At 49.0% G+C, this 19,429-nt stretch overlaps 1 protein-coding gene across 5 annotated transcripts in view; it reads right to left on the reverse strand.

Moving 5' to 3' along the window:
* The window catches only part of TXNDC16 (thioredoxin domain containing 16), a 328,598-nt gene that overhangs the window by 276,064 nt on the left and 33,105 nt on the right, over positions 1-19,429 (reverse strand). For 4 of the 5 annotated variants that reach the window (XM_061462504.1, XM_061462506.1, XM_061462502.1 and 1 more), the window contains exons 17-20: positions 16,859-16,997; positions 16,082-16,242; positions 14,357-14,547; positions 11,263-12,933 (exon numbers count right to left, since the gene is read on the reverse strand). In XM_061462504.1, the coding sequence (XP_061318488.1) occupies positions 12,650-12,933; positions 14,357-14,547; positions 16,082-16,242; positions 16,859-16,997 (775 nt within the window). In that variant the 3' untranslated portion in view covers positions 11,263-12,649. Of the gene's footprint in view, positions 1-11,262; positions 12,934-14,356; positions 14,548-16,081; positions 16,243-16,858; positions 16,998-19,429 lie in introns of those variants that run through there. The other variant, XM_061462505.1, reaches the window with a different exon arrangement.

Below are 19,429 nucleotides of genomic sequence, written 5' to 3' on the forward strand. Positions count from 1 at the left end.
TATTGGAATGACTCTGTCAGGATCTTTGTGTCCCTCTGAGCCAGCCGAGCATGCATGTACCTGCCCTACCTCTGTCCTCTGTGCTGGGAGCTGTCCTGGGCCAGGGGACCCTGGCTGCTGCCTATGGATACTGTTCCAGCTTTGCTCCTGAAAGCATTTGCAGTTATTTTTGGACAGTAACTGCCTTCCCAAATCTTTGCCTTGGTGTTGGTGCCTGGCCCTACTCACAGCTGGGACTCCCTCCCCTGACCACTGCCACGCAAAGCTGAATTCTCCCAGCCATAGCATCCTTCATGTAGCCTGGTGCTACTTCCATGTCCAGGATCCCACCTCTCCCTTTGGACCACTTCTCCCACCCACCACTCCACAGTAGCTTCAGGGTCCACAGGGAGTCACCCAGAGCACCTCTCCACGGTAATCCAGCCCTCCGAAGCTCCCATTCCTCAACATGGGTCACTCACCAGTCCAGCTGCCGGAGAGAAGACTTCACGACTTAAAACTCAAAAGGAGCCTGAGGAGGTTCTCCATGCACTGCACTGAGAGGCTCTGCTATGTGCGCTCCTGCAAGCAGGACTGCACATAGAATCATAGAATCAGCTAGGCTGGAAAAGACCTTTAATATCATCAAGTTCAACCATTACACCAGCACTGCCAAGCCCCACTAAACCGTCCCACTGAGGGCTTTGTCTACACAATGTGTGAACACTTCCAGGGACAGTGATTCCACCACTGCCCTGGGTAACTTGTTCCAACACTTGACAACCCTCTCGGTGAAGACATTTTTCCTAATATCCAGTCTAAACCTCTCCTGGTGCAGCTTGAGGCTGTTACCTCTTGTCCTGTCCCTTGTTACTTATGGGAAAAGACCAGCCACCTCCTCTCTCCATCCTCCTTTCAGGTAGTTCTAGAGTGCAATAAGGTCCCCCCTGAGCCTTCTCTATTCCAGCCTAAACCTCTCCAGTTCCCTCAGCTGTTCCTTATTACACTTGTGCTCCAAGCCCTGCACCAGCTCCACTGCCCTTCTCTGGACCCAATCCAGCACCTCAATGTCTCTTTGTAGTGAGGGGGCCAGAACTGAACCCAGGATTCACCTGGACATGGCTGGGAGAGGGACATCATGGTTTTCATCTCTAAGAGTTCTCTTCAGCTCTGGGTACAAGGAGCCACAGCAAGGGTCCATGGCTTTGCCCTCTCTGGGAGTGCTGTTTTGACTCTTTAAGGGTCCATGTGCAGAATGCGTCCAGACCATGAGCTTGGGCAGCTGCCAATAGAGAGGAACAACACCAAGTTTAGTGATACTACTATTTGTGTTGCAAGCAAGCCAAAATATCCCTGGCCAAAGGAGCAAAGGCCCTTCCCCACCTCCCTACCCTGCTGGAGAGCCAAGCATCACCCTCCAGGGCTGAAGCAAAGTTGGGAGCCTTCCCCATGGGGGAACTGGCCCGTGTGTTACCACCGAAGGCTGAATCATGGTATTGCAGCCACTCTTTCAAAATACAGAAGGGATTTGGCAACCCTGTGGGCTATTAATAGGGCTGAGCTGTTTTCCCTGGGCCCCATGAGTGTGGGAGAGCAAAGCAAACTCTAAGGGAGGTGAAGCACTGAGTTTACCTAAGGAGAGGTCAGGCGAGGCGGGAAATAACCTTCTGGAAAGCAGGAAGCGGAGCAGTGCACTCTCCCACCTTATCGATTCTTGTCCCCATGCCAGTTCTGCCGAGCCAAGAGGGAACAATGAACAATGGACCCAGTAATGTGGCGCCAGGGGATGTGCCACCTTCTCTTCCCAGCCCCACAGAGGGAAAGACACTGCAAAGGAATTGCCATGGGATGGTCCATTGTGGTTGCTGGTCTTTGACTTGGCCCACTGGGTGTGAGGGTCACCCTGATGGACCAGTGGCATGAGCAGTGAGGTCCCTGTGTGGACACCTACATCACCCAGCTTTGGGACAGAGCAGGATGCCGTAGCCATGGGTGTAGTCCCAAAAGGTGATGCTAGAGGTGGAGCAACTCTCATGGGAGGGGAAAATACAGAGAGAAGGCACTCTATGAGGAGCTGGTTTGGGCTGTTTGTCCTGGCTTTATCCTAATCCAGGGGAGGATGGAGCCAGTGGTGACCTTGAGATTCAACCCCTGCCCTTGCTGAGCATGGGGCAGAAGGAATGGAGACCCCATCACGGCCGCCCTGCAGGCAGCATGGGGTTGGGTGCTTCAGGTACCTGCCCTGGGCCTGCTCCAGGAGCACGCTGCATTTTTGGCAATGGAATCATCCGGCGGAAGAGCCACCCTAAGCAATGAGGAAACCCAGCCCACTCAGCCGCCACCCCTTATCTCATAGCCCAGATCCATCCTGCCCCTGCACCCTCCATTCCCCAGCACAGCTCCTCTGCCACCTCCAGCTGTGCCAATACGGCACTGACTGCTTCCCATCCCACACTCATGCCAACATCTGTCTGCCTGTCTCCAGATTCCCCCCAGGTTGCTCCTCAGCACTGCAGCTTCTGCTGCTGCCCCAAATCAGCTGGCATTGCATGGGCTTGGGAAGCTGGTTTGGGTCAGGTCAGGGGACCTGCTGGCAATGACAGACCACTCCAGGAATTGTTGAGCCACGGGACCCTTCTCCCTTCCTCTTGGATAATGCCAAAGGCACAGGGATCATAGTCCCAGGGTATCAGGATGGTTTTCATCACCCTGGTAAAATTGGATGCTTCCAAGGGTGGGTTGAGGTCTGGCCATCTGGGTGCCCAAGGTGATTTGAGAAAGCCTTGGCCAGAGATCAGCCTCACCCAGCAACACAGGGCAAACAACCTCTGGTCACTGCTGGCAGGGCCCTGTGGCAAAGGAGGGTGCCCAGTGGCAGGGATCATGGACAAGCTGTGCTGGAGAGGAGCCTGCCCTGCTTGGTGGCAGCAAGAAAAGCATCTCTGCCAGGCTGAAGCACCAGATGGGATGGAGTGACTGGTCCCAGCCATCGCCCAGCCCTGCCAGACACTTGTCCCTGTGCAGCACCAGGCACCGATGAGCCCAAGAGACACCAGCCAGCCCACCAGCTCTGGTCCTGCCTCACATCCTGACAGCACTGCCAGGAATTGCTGGCAGAGCAGCTGCCTGCGCACCAGCAGAAGTGTCCTTCCTATGGCCCCACTCCTGCCTTGCAGCATCTCCCTCCTGGGGGCAATAGCCTCTCCTGTTTCCTCCCTGTTTCCTCCCTGCTACAGCCTTCTCTTCCGCCATCCTGCAGCTGTATGCGGCAGAGTCAGATGAGAGCCTGGCCACAGAGCAAGGCTTTATCAGGAGGGACTGTGGCCATCAGTGGTGCAGGACAGGTTGAGAACAGGCAATTTGGAAAATCCACCTTCCACCACAAGGACTCGTCTTTCCCCACCCTTGTTTTGCTCAAAGGGTGGAAAAGATGGGAGAAACGCTGTGACTGCTTCCCGATGTCCCATTGTCTGGAGCAGCCCATTGGTGGGAGCAGGTGAGAGTATGCCAGCTCTTGAGTCAGCTGGCTCCGAACACCCGAGGGCAGCAGGCAGCATGGGAACTTCTGTCCCACAGCCATGTCCCCTGGGCTTCTGTGCTGTTCAATCCACCATCCCTTGGCACAACCACGCAGCAGGCACCTCTGTAATCCTTCCTCTGAAAGCTCTCTAAACATGGAAAACACAAAGTGCACCCTTAATGCTCCCTCTACCCTGCAGTGAGCACTGTGGCTGCAAGCCTTCCTTCCTCCTAACCGGTGGTGATGGCTCTGCAGAACTCATCACAGATGGCAGATGAGCAGCCAGACCACAGCACATGGAGAATTTCCTATTGTTTCAGACAGTAATGTAAACTGTTTTGCTCTCCAGGACAAGTATAGAATCCCTTTCTTTTTTGGTGTATCATCATTTTATTTTCTGATCAACCTGGAAGGTTCTCAAAGTGCATGAGGTACATACAAATGTCTATCTTTAGGATAGTGCTGAAATAAAGTACCATCAAAAGAAGAGCTTGGTCTGAAGCTGTAAATAATACTACGTCTGTCAGGAAACTGATCAGTTCTTCAGCTCAGCGAGCACCACACCAGGTGTCTTTTGGTGTTAAATGGTTGAAAAAGGAGCTTACAGCATCAGCATTCATTGCGATCTTGACTTACTTCAGCATCAGCATGTGCTGAGGCACAGAGGAGTGACAGATACACACACAGACCCCTGGCAATCACTTTTATGCCAAGTGGTGCATGCAGGACAGCATCCTGCGCCACAAACCCATCCCTCACAGCTGCCCCCAGGTCCAGAGCTCTCCTTCCTCCGACTTGCTTCTCATTCAAGGCCATAAGCACCCTGAGTATTCCCTTCTGCACCCGTCTGTCCCTACAGCCACAGCTATTAAAAGGCAACCTAGTGCTGGAGTTTTTTCCTGCAGTGAATGAGTGTGCTGTGGGATGTAGACCACAGTCAAACTGTCCTAAATATCCCTAGCATTTTCTCCCTGTCTGTCCATATCTTGGCACATATACTCCTCAATAGATTTCCCTAAGTGCCTGCTTGTGCTATGCAATGAAAGACATTTTGTATTAAAAGAAAAACAACAAAATCAAAGCCAGACTCATGCACCCTGATGTGGACCAGGATGTGACCTGTACCCATGCTCACATTCCCCAGCTCCAGCAAACACAGCTTGATGCCAGCATCGGGCAGACATGGACGCGGTGACCTTCCCAAGTCACTGCAGGTGCCTGCAGCTCAGGGCTCCTGGCACCCCCAAGCCCAGCCAGGACTCTCAAGCTGGTGGATCTTGCTGCTGATGTGGGGGGTCTGAAGCCTGTAGAACGGGGACTCCCCAGCCTTATTCATCCACTGTCTCTGGGAGCAAACAGCTCCTCAGCCATCAGCATCTCCATAGGGCGTCACCAGATAACCACTCCGGACGCCTCATCGCTTTGGTGGCAATGCTCCAGTACCAGGAAACAGCACTGGGAGGGAGAGGCAGTTAACTGTTGCAGCCGTAAATGAGATGTGGCACTGACCCCTAGTGACAAGCTCCTGCGCGACGCTGCACAGAAGGGCTGCAATGGAAAAAGGATGTAGGGACAAGAAGAGTCGGGATGCGAGAATGTTCTTTGTCTTGCACAAACCCTGCTGAAGAAAGGGATCCTTCTGCTTCAGAGATCAGCTGGCTGGGGGATTATTCCCATAAGGATGCATCCACCCCAGCCCATCATGCCAGCCCCTCCACTCACCACACTGTGCCCAAAACAGATGGAGGTGGATTGCACTTGAGATGGAATTTATTAAAGACATCAGTAACAAGTCCAAACATTGCACTTCACCTGCACCAAGTGGGAGAGCGATGCTGTAACGGCAGCACTGGGACAGGATGGGAAATGACTGACATACAGCTCATGATGCTCAGCAGCAAAAAGACCTCATACAGCAGAGCAGTGATGGGAACTCACAGAGGATCTGTTCACACGCTGACCTACTCTTTCCCTTGGGAATACTCAGATGTATGGCAAGCTCCAATCTGTGTGCTAAAGTTTATTATTTTAAATACATACATTTTGGCTCTAAGCCTGTCATTAGGTCCAAAATGGTCTGTTTCAATTAAGGGCTTCAAGGAGTGCCCAGGACTAATGCTCTATTTCTGGGCATTTCAAACACTCCCAGACATGTGGCCTGCAAAGAAACACTGCAAGGAAAGGAAGAACCTCGTGCAGTGGACCTCTGCCAAGAGCGGCAGCATTCTCTTCCCGATGGTTTTGAGATAGCAGCCATTGACAACTACAGCAACAACAAAGATGACTTTCCCCCTGCTTTCTCCTCTCACTGGCTGTGGCCAGAATGGCATTTCACATGGGCCGAACTCTTGCTGGCAGCTCCGGATGTGCAGGGACCAAGTGAGAGGCACCGCTGATGTGCCCCCGTGTGTTCACTGGGGTCTGGACGGAGAATCTATGCGTGCTGGACCCTCCCCGGGGAGCTGGTGCCCGTAACTGAGCACACTGGGCACGGAGAACACGCTGCTCTATCGGCAGTGGGAATTCCTGCCTCACCTGTCCTCCTCAGCAAGAGCACGCTCTACAGAGTGGGACCCAGATGCAGCTGAAGAGCCCACTGGAAAGGAGCCTGGCAACAGAGACTCCTGTTGCTACCTGGACAGTGAGCTCCCTTCCTCTTTAAGAGGGTCCATTCCCTCTGGGAGCTTTCTCCTGTGCAAAGATGCCAATAAATCTCTCATGTTACACCCAAACAAACACAGCTGCTGTGAGGGTGTGGGCTATGGAAAGGGCTCTGCTTGATGGTCAGCTACACAGAATCATAGATTCATAGAACAGTAACAGTTGGAAAGGACCTTAACAGAATTTAGTTCCAAGCCCTCCGCTATGGGCAGGAACGCCACACCCCAGACCATGTCGCCCAGTGCTCTCTCCAACCTGGCCTTGAACACTGCCAGGGATGGAGCATTTACCATTTCTTTGAGCAACCTGTTCCAGTTCATCACCACCCCCAAAGCAAAGAACATCTTCCTTATATCTAACCCGAACTTCCCCTGTTTCAGTCTGAGTGCATTACCCCTTGTCCTATTTCTACAGTCCTTGATGAGGCGTCCCTCTCCAGCACCCCTGTATGCCCCCCTCAGATACTGGAAGAGTGCTGTGAGGTCACCACGCAGCTTGCTCTTCTCCAGGCTGAACAGCCTGAACTGTCTCAGCCTGTCTTCATGTGGGAGGTGCTCCGTCTTTTCCTTACTTCATCTAGTTGCTTTGAGAAGTGAGCTACAGCCCTTTTATAGGGTCCTATATTTTGAGCTAGGACCCCTAGGGCTATGCCTTGTCTCTCATGTGAAAACAGCCAAAAGGGTTTGGTGACGTCAGGCAGTCCAGGGGCTGAGGCCCTCATTAATTCCTTCTTTAATTCATTAAATGTCCGCTTTGCTTCCCCAGTCCACTGCAATTCCCTCGTTTCTGTTTGCAGCAACTGCTATAGGGGTTTGACTAACATACGGTAATTATAAATCCAGAGTCGACACCAACCTGTCATCCCGAGAAATGTCCCAAGTTCCTTGGGTGTCCTGGGGTTGAGGGGTTTGGCAGATTGTTTCTTTGCATTCTTGTCCGAATTTCCACTGCTCCCCTGAGACCTCATATCCCAGGTAGGTGACTTCTTGCTTCACTGTTTGTGCCTTTTGCTGAGATACCTTATATCCTTCAAGTCCATGAAAATTTAACAGGCTTACCGTGCATTCCCCACAGTTGTTCAAGGTTTCGGTGGCTATCAACAGGTCATCCACGTACTGCAGCAAAACTCCTTCCCCAGGGACTGCCGCCCAGTCTTCAAGGTCTTTTGCCAGTTGGTTTCCAAATAATGCTGGGCTACTTTATGAAGCCTTGGGGTAACGTGGTCAAGGTGAGTTGGGATTTCTGACCTGACTCTGGATTTTTCCATTCAAAAGCAAACAAGTTTTGGGTCTCTGGCTCCAAGGGCCGGCAGAAGAAGGCATCTTATAAGTCTAAAACATTAAACCACACAAGATTCTCTCTTAGTTTTGTTAACCAGGTATAAGGGTTGGCTGCTACAGGATAAAGTTCTAAATTTATAAAGCTCTATTTTATTGATAGCTCTTACATCTTGTATTAATCGATAACTTTTCTCATCCTCCTTCCAGACTGGCAAAATGGGGGTGTTATATTTTCTTACCGGTTGTGCCCTGGGCTTCAGTCTTCCTTGGAGTGGTTTGGCATGCTTTGCCTTACCCGGTATTCCGCTGGCCCATACTCCTGAATAGACTTGATCTGAGCTGTCCAAGGGGACCTGCTTTGTTATGTGTGGCTGGATGAGAGCTAAACTTAGTATTTTGATTAATTTGTTGTCTCTAATTTGTATTTCACCATTTTTAAACTTGATCTCTGCTTCCAATTTTTCTAATAGATCCCTTCCTAATAATGATTTTGGGGTATTTGGCACATATAAAAAATTATGCATTCCTATCATTTTACCCATTTTGTATTGGAGAGGTTGCATGTATGGTACCTTCTGTTGCTGGCCTGTCGCCCCAATCACATTTAAAGATTCATTATCAATCAAAGCTAATTGTTGATTTAACACAGCAAACAGCCCTGGAGTCTACTGGAAATTCTACTTTTGTGTCTTTGTCGTGGTTTAAACCCAGTCAGGTAACTTGTTCACTCACTCCCAGTGAGTGGTGCTGAGCTGACAACAATCGAGGTCCGTGTCCGTCTCCCCCCCCCCCCCGCACCGGGGCTCTCCCCTTCCCCGCTCCCGGAGGAACGGGGAGGAGGATCGAGAGAGTGCAACTCCTACGGGTTGAGACAAGAACAGTCCAGCAACAAATCACCACCGCTACTATCAGCTAAAACAATGATAAGGGAAAATAACAAGGGAAGAGAATACGATACCACCGGCCAAGAAAACGAGTTCCACCCGGAAGCCCCTGTCCTTCCGGGTAACTCCCAGTTACCCCCCACCCCGGGCATGACGTGCTGTGGTATGGAATACCTCCCCGGCTAGCCCGGGTCAGGCGCCCCGTCTCTGCTTCCTCACAGCCTCCCCTCCTCCCTGGCAGAGCATGAGCCTCACAGAGTCCTTGGTCAGGGTAAACATCACTTAGCAACAACCGAAAACATCGGCTTCACCAACACTGTTCTCAAACTAGAAGTCAAAACACAGCACTGCACCAGTTAACACAAAGGAAAAAACATGACTGCTACTGCTGAACCCAGGACATTATCCACCCCTTATTCCATACCATTCACGTCGTGCTCAGATCCCACATTTTCAAGACACCATCGCTCTCCCATATATCTACATCCATATACATACAGACCAAGAGGAAAAAAATCGTTTTCTTAGTGCATGGACCAATCCCTATAATGCTGCCGAGTCCATTCGGTCCATGATGTTCAAAGTTCATTCTCTGTTGGGATGATGGCTGGAGGGAAGTCAGGGCCAGTCGCTGGTGACCTGGAGACATCTAGTTGATGGGCTATAAAAGCATTACACAGCAGGCAACAGCATACAATTGAGTTCACTGGCTGTTTTCCCCTAAAATCAAATCCCCTTGAGGTATACATCGGACTTCCCCATCTTCCCACATTACCCACCAAGTATATCCAGGTCCCTGAGCAAAAGCAATCCCACGAGTGGGTTTGCCTTTACCTGAAGCAGGAATAACCCAGACTGTCTTCCCCAGCAAATTCTTCATATGCACCACGGGAACTTTGTCCCCCTCTACAATATGTAAAAGTTCTGACTGGGCTGGGCCAGCCCTGTTGGCAGATCCTCTGGTGTTGACCAACCAGGTGGTTGCTTCCACCATGGTAAGCACATGGCGCTTGCCTTGGCGGGTTGGTGGCAGTGTGATATAGTCAATCTGCCAGGCCTCCCCATATTTATACTTCAACCATTGTCCTCCATACCAAAGAGGCTTCAACCGTTTGGCTTGTTTAATTGCAGCACACGTTTCACACTCATGAATAACCTGGGTAATAGTGTCCATTGTTAAGTCTACCCCTCGATCATGGGCCCATCTATATGTTGCATCTCTGCCCTGATGGCCTGAAGTGAATTCACCTGTATGCTGCCAATCTAAGTCCATCTGAGCCACTTCAATCTTAGCCGCTTTATCCACTTGTTGGTTGTGCTGGTGTCCCTTGGTGGCCAGACTCTTAGGTACATGAGCATCTACATGACGTACCTTCACCACCAGGGTCTGCACCCTGGCAGCAGTATCTTGCCACAGTGCAGCAGCCCAGATGGGTTTACCTCTGCGTTGCCAGTTGCTCTGCTTCCATTGCTGCAAGTACCCCCACGGGGAAATTGCTACCATCCATGAATCAATAGAGAGACAGTAATGGCAGGAAGATGCAGAAATGAGGCCTACAGTACTCTTACCAGTTTTCCATCTGTTACAGATTCTCCTCCAGTGAGAAAATCTCAAAGATTGCTACACTTGTTCCCCCCAACACACACACACACACACACACACCTGTTTTTTCCACACTAGGGACACCACAGCTAGCCCAACAGGACTAGAAACCCTCCACAGGCAGGGTTTTATACCTTGTCCCAGGCAATGACTCATTCAGACTGGTGCTGCAGCAGGTGCAAAGCATTCATGGTGGGAAGGGACAGGTGAGAAGAGACTAAAAATGAGGAAATAGTTGGGGTGGAGAGATTTGGGGAGGGGGTTGCTGGGGGGATAGAGGAATGGGAGAATCAAGATCTTGATTTTGCTAGGAGCGCTCTTTGCTACATGAAGTGCATCAGTGAATCCTTCTGTGCTTCCAGTTATAACAGCAATCTACAAAATGAAACTCCTTTTTTTTTTATCTCCCCAAAGTGAGGTTTAACCTGCAGGTAGATGTCAAACACCCTGTTCTACTCTGCATAACCTGCCCAAATCGAGGGCTTCTACATTATCAACACAAAGACATCTGCAGACTGAAAGAAGGAGGCATCGGAGACTGATGAGACAGGCAGAAATCAAAAATCAACAGAGAGCACTGTTTTGTTACTAATTTCTGTGATTTATTATTTTGAAGCACTGTTTTTTAACTCAGTTCAGTATGCCATAGAGCATCCCAGCCCCACTGAACTCCCTCTTTCTCCTGCAGGCCATGGCTCTCACAAAGCTCTTACTCGGGGTTATGCTTAGCATATTCTTGAATGTGCTCATGGTCAGTGATGAGCTGGATGAAGATACACATGACCGCATGCAGCTGCATTTGGAGATGCGTAACGAGGAGATGGCTCGGATGGTGCAGGAGCTGCAGCAGCAGGTTGAGGAGATGAACAGCATACAGCAAACTTGTGTGACATGGAGTGGCCTGCTCTCTGCTGCCTTGTGGAACTGGAAATTCTGGGTGACTGCTGGCTTCCTGCTCCTCCTGATTGTGGGGCTCTGCTGCTGCTCTACCAAAAGAAGCCCTGAGGTGGGCAGCAGTGTCAGCAGTGAAGAGGAGGAAGACAGTAAAGAAGAAGACAGTGAAGAAGACAGTGAAGAAGATGCTGTTGGCGCGGCAGATTTGGACGCATACATTGCAATGCGCAATGAGTGGTCAGCGGACAAACTGTGGAACCAGAGCGAGTGGGTGGATGCAGTGGTTGAAAGCCTCGTCATTGGTTGCCAATGGTCCAATTTCTTGTCAAAGGGTTTCTTCCTGGAGCTGGGACCAGCCATAGGGGTGGGCAACGCCTTTGATTGCTGGATTCCCCAGGAAGATGAGCCTGTCTACTGTATGCTCGTGCAATGAATGCTGCTTGCAGGATGAGAAATACAGATGTTACAGTAGTCTCAGAAGTTCCTTACCACGAATTTTCCCCCTCCCCAGTAACTTCAGAAGCAGAAGAAGGAGTATCGGACCCTCCTGGCACATCTCAGTAGTGCTGTGGAAGGGAGCAGATGTTTATTGAAGGGGGTGGGAAGATTGTCATGCCATGGGTGGGATCAGACAAAGCTTCCCCCAAAACATGTCTCCCCAGCCCACTTCCCATGCTGGCCTGCACGCTCAGGTACTCCAGCAACGAATGACAGAACTTTTGCTGTCCCCAGGAGATGGGCAGAGTCTGGAAAGCCACTCTGTACCTAGATATGGACATGAAGCAGCTCCATCCCACCTCGGAAGGGTCTGCCCCCAGCACTGCCAGCCCGGCCCTTCATCTCCCTCCTTGTTTCCAAAGTGTTGGGGTTTCTGCAGACCTCTCTCCCTGCATGTAGCTCAGTAGGCACCAACCTCGCTGCTGTTACCAGGAGCAAAATAAAATCAAGGCTGCAAATAACCCCCTGGGCTTGTAACCAAGAAAATGCCAGCATTGAGCAAAGCCATCTTCCAACCTTCCTGCCCTTGGGATTTGCTAGCGGATTTTTGTCCCAGCTATTCATGGCTGTTGTGACGATCTGAGCCCCGGCCTTCATAATAACACTCCTTTAACCAGGTACTTCTCTAACCCCTGAGGATGAACATGCTCACAAATGCGGCTCACAAGTCAGGTGTAAACACAAGTGGGTGCCAGTTTAAGCAGCCCTGGAGAGTGGTGGGCATGCTTTCCCTCCCAGCTCCACATTGCTATTTGAGAGCAGGACTTGCCAACACAGGAGTAGAGCTGCTGCTGCAACTGGAAGGACAGAAATGTGTTTTTTATCCTGGAATCACTCACCCTTCCTGCATGGGGGCAACCAAAGCACCTATGTGTGAGACAGAAACTGCAGAGCAGGACCCCGCTGATTCGACTTTTCCAGTGTAGTTTGCTATGCAGAAGAGCCTCTAGCATGTGGTTAGCTCACCCCATCTCTCCCCCAGCTATGGGGATGGCCAAGCTTCCTCACAGCAACCTTCCTTGCAGATCTGCTCTCACTGCTTGCTGTGAAATGCAATCCCAACAGCAGGCTGAGCAGGGCCAGCGCATGGGGTGTATGGTCACATTCCTGACATCAGAAATCACAGCCACTGCACAGTGACCAGCACACACTGCAGCTGGGAGCTCACACTGAGACTTAGGGGCTGTTTTATCCCTTCACCATTAATTTACGGCTAAAAGCACTTCTCTCCTTGATGTAAAGGCTCATACAGGGCTGGGAAAGTGAGAGGGTTTTCTAGGCGTCATCCCACATCTTCTTTCACTGCCCCGGGCAGGGTTACGCCCAGCTCTCAGAGCTCGCTGTGTCTCTTGCCCTGCTTCTCTCTTGCTGCCAGCCTCGGGGCTGTCCCACGCAGGTCCCTCCCAGGGGACCCCACTTTCTCTGCCTTGGTCTCCTGGGATGGCTCATCCTGCATGACTGTGTCCCCTCCTGGGCTTTCAGACGGGTGCTGTTTCAGTGTGTCCTTGTGGTGGTGGGACGCGTGGAGTGGGAGCTCAGGCATGGCAGTCTCCATCATCTGAAGGAAGTCATAAGCAGGAAGAGGTGGTTTCCAGTCTTCCTCAGACAAGGTACCTGAAAGCAAATACAGTCCCATGTTAGTAAGTTAAGAGCTAAGCAGCTCTGCTTCACAGACACTTCCCTTTCAAAGGAATTACAGCTTTTTTTTTTGCCCTTCAAATGAATGCAAAATTAAAGATTGTTTCTTAAAGATCACCCTCTTTCCTCCAAAACTCATACCACCACCCAAATTAAGCCAGCCTGAGGTGCATTAATATTTACTGGAGCTGGTCAAGGATCTGTTCCCGAAGGCTGTGGTGGTCCTCAGACACCCCCACTGCAAAGGTCACATTGGGTGTCTGTCCACCAGTGGTGGATGTTTTATTCAGGCCCCAGATAGACTGTTTCAGTGACTGTGCACTACTGGGACATCATCAGGAGTGAGGGGACTGCTGTCTACACAAGGAGGAAGTGGTCCCATTATGTGAGGATACTCTTTAATTTGTGCTTTTAAGATTGATCACACAGTTCACAGCACTTAAAAGCCTGATGAAGGAGGCTGTGATGGCTGGAAGTGCCTTTGGCCATGCATTAAGCTGCTCAGCCATTAGCTCACCCCACTGACACCCGCAAAAATGACACCCGCAAAAATTAAGGTCCCTACCTAGAGACCTACATGACAGTCAGGTGCTTTCAGCAGTGGCAATGGGGAGGATGGCTGGCTCCTGGGGTTCTCCCAGCAACTACTGGGTCAGAAATGGTACCTTCATCTCCAGTAAGAGCCTATATACATTCTACCCCCACCAGGTTGATGCCAGCTTTTGGAAACACTTGCTTCGAAAGGCTCATTTTAAAATCCACAAAAATCAAATGGAGTCACCCCATTGCCTTTCCAGAGCCTGGAGCAGGCTGATAGCTTGCAATTCCCAAGATCCCTGTAGCATCCCATGGCTACACACTACACAAGGAAGGCATATCTGTGCTGCCTTCCTCCAAAGCTTCAGCAAGCTGATCAAAGCAGGAGGGTTACAGTAAAATGCTACGTGGTACAAGCCAATCCTTCATGTCCCAATGAACATAGCAAAGCACCACCTTCCTTTTCCCATCCCCCAAAAAATGTTGAAAGGGGCCTAAAGAGCAGCTATCTCTTATGCTGACAACTGGGAGCTGAGAGACTTTTTATTAGCAAGCTGTATTTCGGGTCTGTTCACAGCAATTGGAGAGCACAGCCAGGTTTGGGGATTATCACGGGGAAGAGATGTCAATTCAGAACTATTCACTCTTGGCTCTGAACATTAAACAGTCCCCAAGCAAACTTGTGAGTGTGGGTATTCTCTTCTGGCTGGACTATTTGTACTTCTCTAGCTCAAACTAGCACAGCTAGTTTTTCCATCATTAAATTCCAGGGAAGACAATTTATTGCACGTAGCGTCTTCTCATAAACAGACCGGAGCTAGCCGTGCGTGCTTAGGAACATTACAAATTCATGCCTACTTACTGCTGGGAATCTCCAGTCCTGCTTTTAGCTTCTCCAGCCAAGACAAGATGTTCATTTCAGCAATGGACTGCTCTGATGGGAACTTGAATACCTGACCCCCAACATGAAGGTTCACCCAGATGAGAACAGGCAGTGAAGGCATGGTGGCAAAGTATGCCTTTAGGATGCCACGTCCCACTGGAGTCTTTTTCCTGTTGGAAAGAGGAGATTCAACTTGCTCACCAGTGGTTTGGCAGCACAACAGGACTGAGAGCCAAGCAAGCACCAAAGCCCTGGGGCCACATCCAGCAAAGCACACAATTTTGCCTGTGGGATACCTCTAGAAGCTCACCACACTATTTATAATCACAATGCCTTAAGCAAGCTATTAGGATCGAGTGGAGAGGGAGTGGACAGCAGATTGGGAGTTTAAAGAAAACCTCAAGCAGGAAGAGCTGGGGCAAACTCTGTACGAGGGTGTGAAATATTCTCCACCTTCAGTTTTAAAGAATAGGTGAGCCAGGAGCGGGACAGGTCCTGCAGCCCACCATGGTTAGCCCCTGTTTGCAGGCAGAGCTACCAGCTTCCTCCAGCCCAGCTGTGCCACTGCAGTGAGACTGCAGCAGGTGGAAAAGCAGGAGGTGATGCAGAAGGCTGTGCTCAGGTGGGCAGCTGATGGGTGCTTCCCCAAACACAAGGAGCTGGGACAGCACCTTCCCCAGGTGACACAGAGAGCCAAAGAGGATGTTGAGATGGAGGGACAGCAAGCCCACAAAGGCACTGAGTCCTTCTGGAGCTATTTTCAGGCTGACAGTGATGCCTGAGGTCTGAGCTGGCTCTCACCATGGGAATGTGGTCCTCTGTCTAGGACCAAGCCAGTGGCCATATTCTGCCCTTTTTTGTGGCAATGCCCCTTTGCTCTGACAGAGAACAGCTCCTTCTTTCTCAGGAAGGGAGATAAAAGGCAGATGTGTAGGTGGGGAAGTTCCAGAGGCTCTCCTTTCTTGTGCATTACTGGCAAACAAATTGTCTTCTCTTTGAAAACATGTGGATTCCCCGTTAGCTAAACTTCAGCCCACGCTGCAAGGCGCTTCCCAGACTTCAAAGCACAGTATGACTGAGACAGTGAGGTGTCTCTGGACTTGGGCAAAACAAACAGAGGCTAAAAACTGAAAACAGCTAGGGAGGGGAGGATTAAAAAAAAATCCCCTCTCCTACAACTTTCTATTACTTAGCTCCTGGATTCATTTTGTTTCTTGAATATTTTAAAGTTTGCTTTACGGAGCTTCTTCTGGTTGTCCCTTCTTCTGAAAACTTCCTTTCCCCCAGTAAACAGTCACTACTTGCCCTATTGTGCTTCCTTCTATTTGCCAGTGGAAAATCACCATAAGACACTCCAGGAAGGCAAATTTACTTTTTCTCCCACATGCAACAAGAATGTAAACAAGACCAGAGACAGGGTCAAGCTACTATGTGATATCTTTGAGATCATTTTACTCTACTGAAAATTACTTCTGCAATCAATTAAACATGTATTAATTTTACTTTGACATACAATTTTGCAGCTGCCCAGAACACATACTGAATCACTGCTAAATGATTTGACCTCCCAACTCATGATGATTTTAGACCAAATAATCACATTACCAGCTAGTGCTTTCAGTAATTGCAGACTCATTTTTTTCTTGCCCTGAAAGGCTGAAAGTGAGCTAATGGAAACAGGAAAAGAGAGTTTTACACACTCACAAGTTCAACCAGCAAGCCACAAATGCTTGCTGAGGTCTTCCTTTTGCCAGCTTCAGCATTTCCTTGCTTTCCATTTGACCGATGTCACCATCACTGAACAAAATGAGGAAGGGCTTTCTGAGTTGCAAGTAGTGGGGCAGATTTTGCACGGTGATTTCTGGCTGCAAGACATCAAAACAAGAAGTTGGGGTTTATGGGGATGATAGTACAGGTCAAAATTAGACTTTCTGTCCTTACGCGAGGGGTGCAGGGGTAAGCAAGGATGTAGTGCCCATGTTGAACGTAAGTAGCTTAAAAGCAAATGTGAGTGCTGAGATATTGGTGCATGCTGGAGATGACTACCCCCAAACATGCCCGTTGCAAGTGAAGTCTGTATGAGCAAGCTGTGCACTCCAAGATGAAGGGGTGTGAACAGAGAAGGCAGCAGCAAGGCCAGCTCAGCTCAGCTCCATGTCTTATGGCTATAACCAGCCTCTGAAAGGCATGTGCAAGAGGCAGGGAGCAGACCCTGCAAGAGGCCAACCCATCACAGCAGGGGGTATGTGACTACGAGTGCAAGCCAGTCAATTGACTCCCAGGGTCTCCTCACATGAGACCACACAGCAAACAGCAGATTTCTGTCCAGACTGTCTGATCCTAGCCATAAAACTTAAAACCAAATGTAACTCAGCATGAGTTACAAGCAATCATATTTATTTTGCCCAGCTCCATGCTATAATCAATTCTACTGCAAATGACCGCAACAGAAAAAGGACACTTTCTTTTTATTTTACTTACAAAAATGTCCAGCAATTCATATCTTATCACCTGCACCATGTCCTGTGCGCTCTGTTTGGACAAAGTGATGCTTTCCACGCTCTCACCTCCACCCCTGGCAAGGAGGAGGGCTGGGGGAGACACTCCATATTTACGGGATCTGAAAAAGAGGAACAGGGAGAGATAAGGCCAATGTGTTCCCCTGTCCCCTTCTGAAACAAGCACTTACCCTAAGACACTAAATACACACACACAACCAGGATTTTCTTCTGCAAAAAGACATCAGCAGCTAAATAATGGGGAAAATCCAAAACACTGCCAACAAAACTATTTGTTGGTGCTTCTCTTTTGTTTTCACACCTGAAGTTAGGTGGTCCAAATACCCATCCAGTGCTTTACCTCCCAAGCCAAAGCAAATAGCAGGTCTTCGACTCCATCCAAGGGACACCAATCTACATAAAATAAGCTCGAGAAGATCTGATTCTTGGCTTGGTGAACACAGGTAATTTTGCTGAAGTCCAGCCCTGCGTTAGAGCAACACACATACACTCTTAGAGAACTCAGCTCATCCTTTGCTCCCCAATGTTCTTCTGGTACAAGGGTTTAAAGAAAAGCTGGGAAGGTGGAAAGAGCAAAAAAAGGAGAAGTCTGAGCAATGAAAGGGCAGGGGGTACATCAAGATGGGAGAGCGATTTTCTGGAAGTCTGAGGAACTTCAGCCCTGAAGGTTCCAGATGTCAGTGCCCAGAGGAAGGGCACTGGAGGAAATCAGCTGCCTCAACGTTTTTTTTGAGGAGCATCTGTAGTTTGTTTGTCAAAGGCTGCTGGTAATTTTTCAAAAGCTGTGATACCAGAATTGCTGGGGAAGTGAGTGAGAGGAAAGGACATTTTAGGCTGGGGAGGTGGGGAGGTGGAAAGCTTTTGATTTCCTGTTCAAAAGTAATCCAGTTCATCTCTCTTCTTTTTTTCCATACATGGAAAATGCAACGCAGACTCAGCCTACTGCAAAGGCAGCTCTTAGAAAAGTCACATTACAACCAATTGCTCTTTCCACCATGGTTTGCCCAGGCAAATTCATTTCAGACACTTATTTTAGCAGTTCTGAATGGCACGGAGATTCCTTCAAATATACTTTAAAAACCTCAGTCTCAGTGTCAAGTGGTTTAGGTCATCAATGCAAAAGCAAGTGGAGGGAACTGCAGATGGTCCATTTTCATGATGTTCAGCTCATACACAGGCTTTTCAGTTCCTCCATCAAAGAACACTTACTAGAAATTTCTAAGGGGCACTCCAGATCTGCACTGATGCCTTGGAAAAGAGCAGTAATGAATGACCATGAACTTTCCTGAGGCCTTCAAATGTTGTGAACCCATTGCTAAACTGTTCTTGGATTTATCTGAGCCATTTCAGCTTTTTGAGTTTATCTTTGTAAATCCAGCCCTGAGCTAAGCTTTCCCCTTTCTGTTTGGACTCCCAGGTTCTGCTGCTCAAAGAAGTTGAGTCTCACACCTCTGGTCATGTGTGGGAGTCCTCTGAGCTATTAGGAAGATCCTTAACTTCCCTCTCCATTGTTTTTCAAATTAAACTGTATTTGCCATTAATTAAGAATGGAAACCCTTGGAAAAAAACCAACAAACCACAAAAAAACCAACAGGGATTTTGAATTTCTCAAACTTCCACATGTTTTAAAGAGACTCTTTGGCTTAACCATGTCTCAGAAGAGGTAAGGACTCTTGCTCCCTATGTCTAATACATCAGCTTGTTCAGCAGCCCTGGAGACAAGGAAGTTTTTTATATACCACCAGAAAAACAACAAATTCTCTACCTCATAGCTAGAGTCTACCCTGACATCACTTCTCGCCTTACTGCTACCGGTTGCTGGTATTGTTGCTTATGACAGCTTTCTATTTATATAGCAGAGGCATTTGATGGGTAATATGAGACTCGCATTTAAATCAAAAACATCTGCAAACAAATACTTGGCAAGAATCTGAGTATGTGAGAAATAAATAATGACTTCATTCAAACCATTTCTTCCTTAACACTTCTTTTTTTCACTAGTTACCAACCAAACGTGTTTGCTGAGCAAACAGTTTTGCTAACAACATGCTTTGTATATTTTGTATACCTTTTTCTCTGGGAAGAGAGGACTCAGCTCTCCATGACCAGGGAGCCACAAATATTTCCTCCTTGAGCATTTCACAGAAGAATAGTTTTCCTTTGCTTAAGAAGGGAAGTGAGCCTGGCTCTTGCATAAGTAATTCCTGTAAGTGTTTACTTTCTACTTACAGTTGAGAAGATGACCAGCAACAGTAGCTTCACCTACAAATCACAGCCAAAATCCAAACTTGGCAGAATGAGTAACAATAGAAACTGTATTAAATATTCCAACTAAACAGAAGCATGCTGCAGACTGCGGCTGAAGCATGAGAATGGAGGTATATTCTTGCATCTGTCATTGCTGAGAGAACACCCTGTCCTCCTTTGCTTGTTTAACTTCTATCTGCTGGGCTGAGATCCTTGAGAGACAAAAGTCTTTTAGCTTGAAGGGGGTCAGGTTTTTCATCCTGATGATGCTGGTTATGACTTCTTG

Source organism: Pezoporus flaviventris, unplaced genomic scaffold, assembly GCF_033815535.1.
Source record: "Pezoporus flaviventris isolate CSIRO_AGI_PZ_B2104156 unplaced genomic scaffold, CSIRO_AGI_Pfla_v1 ptg000035l, whole genome shotgun sequence".
NCBI lineage: Eukaryota > Metazoa > Chordata > Aves > Psittaciformes > Psittacidae > Pezoporus > Pezoporus flaviventris.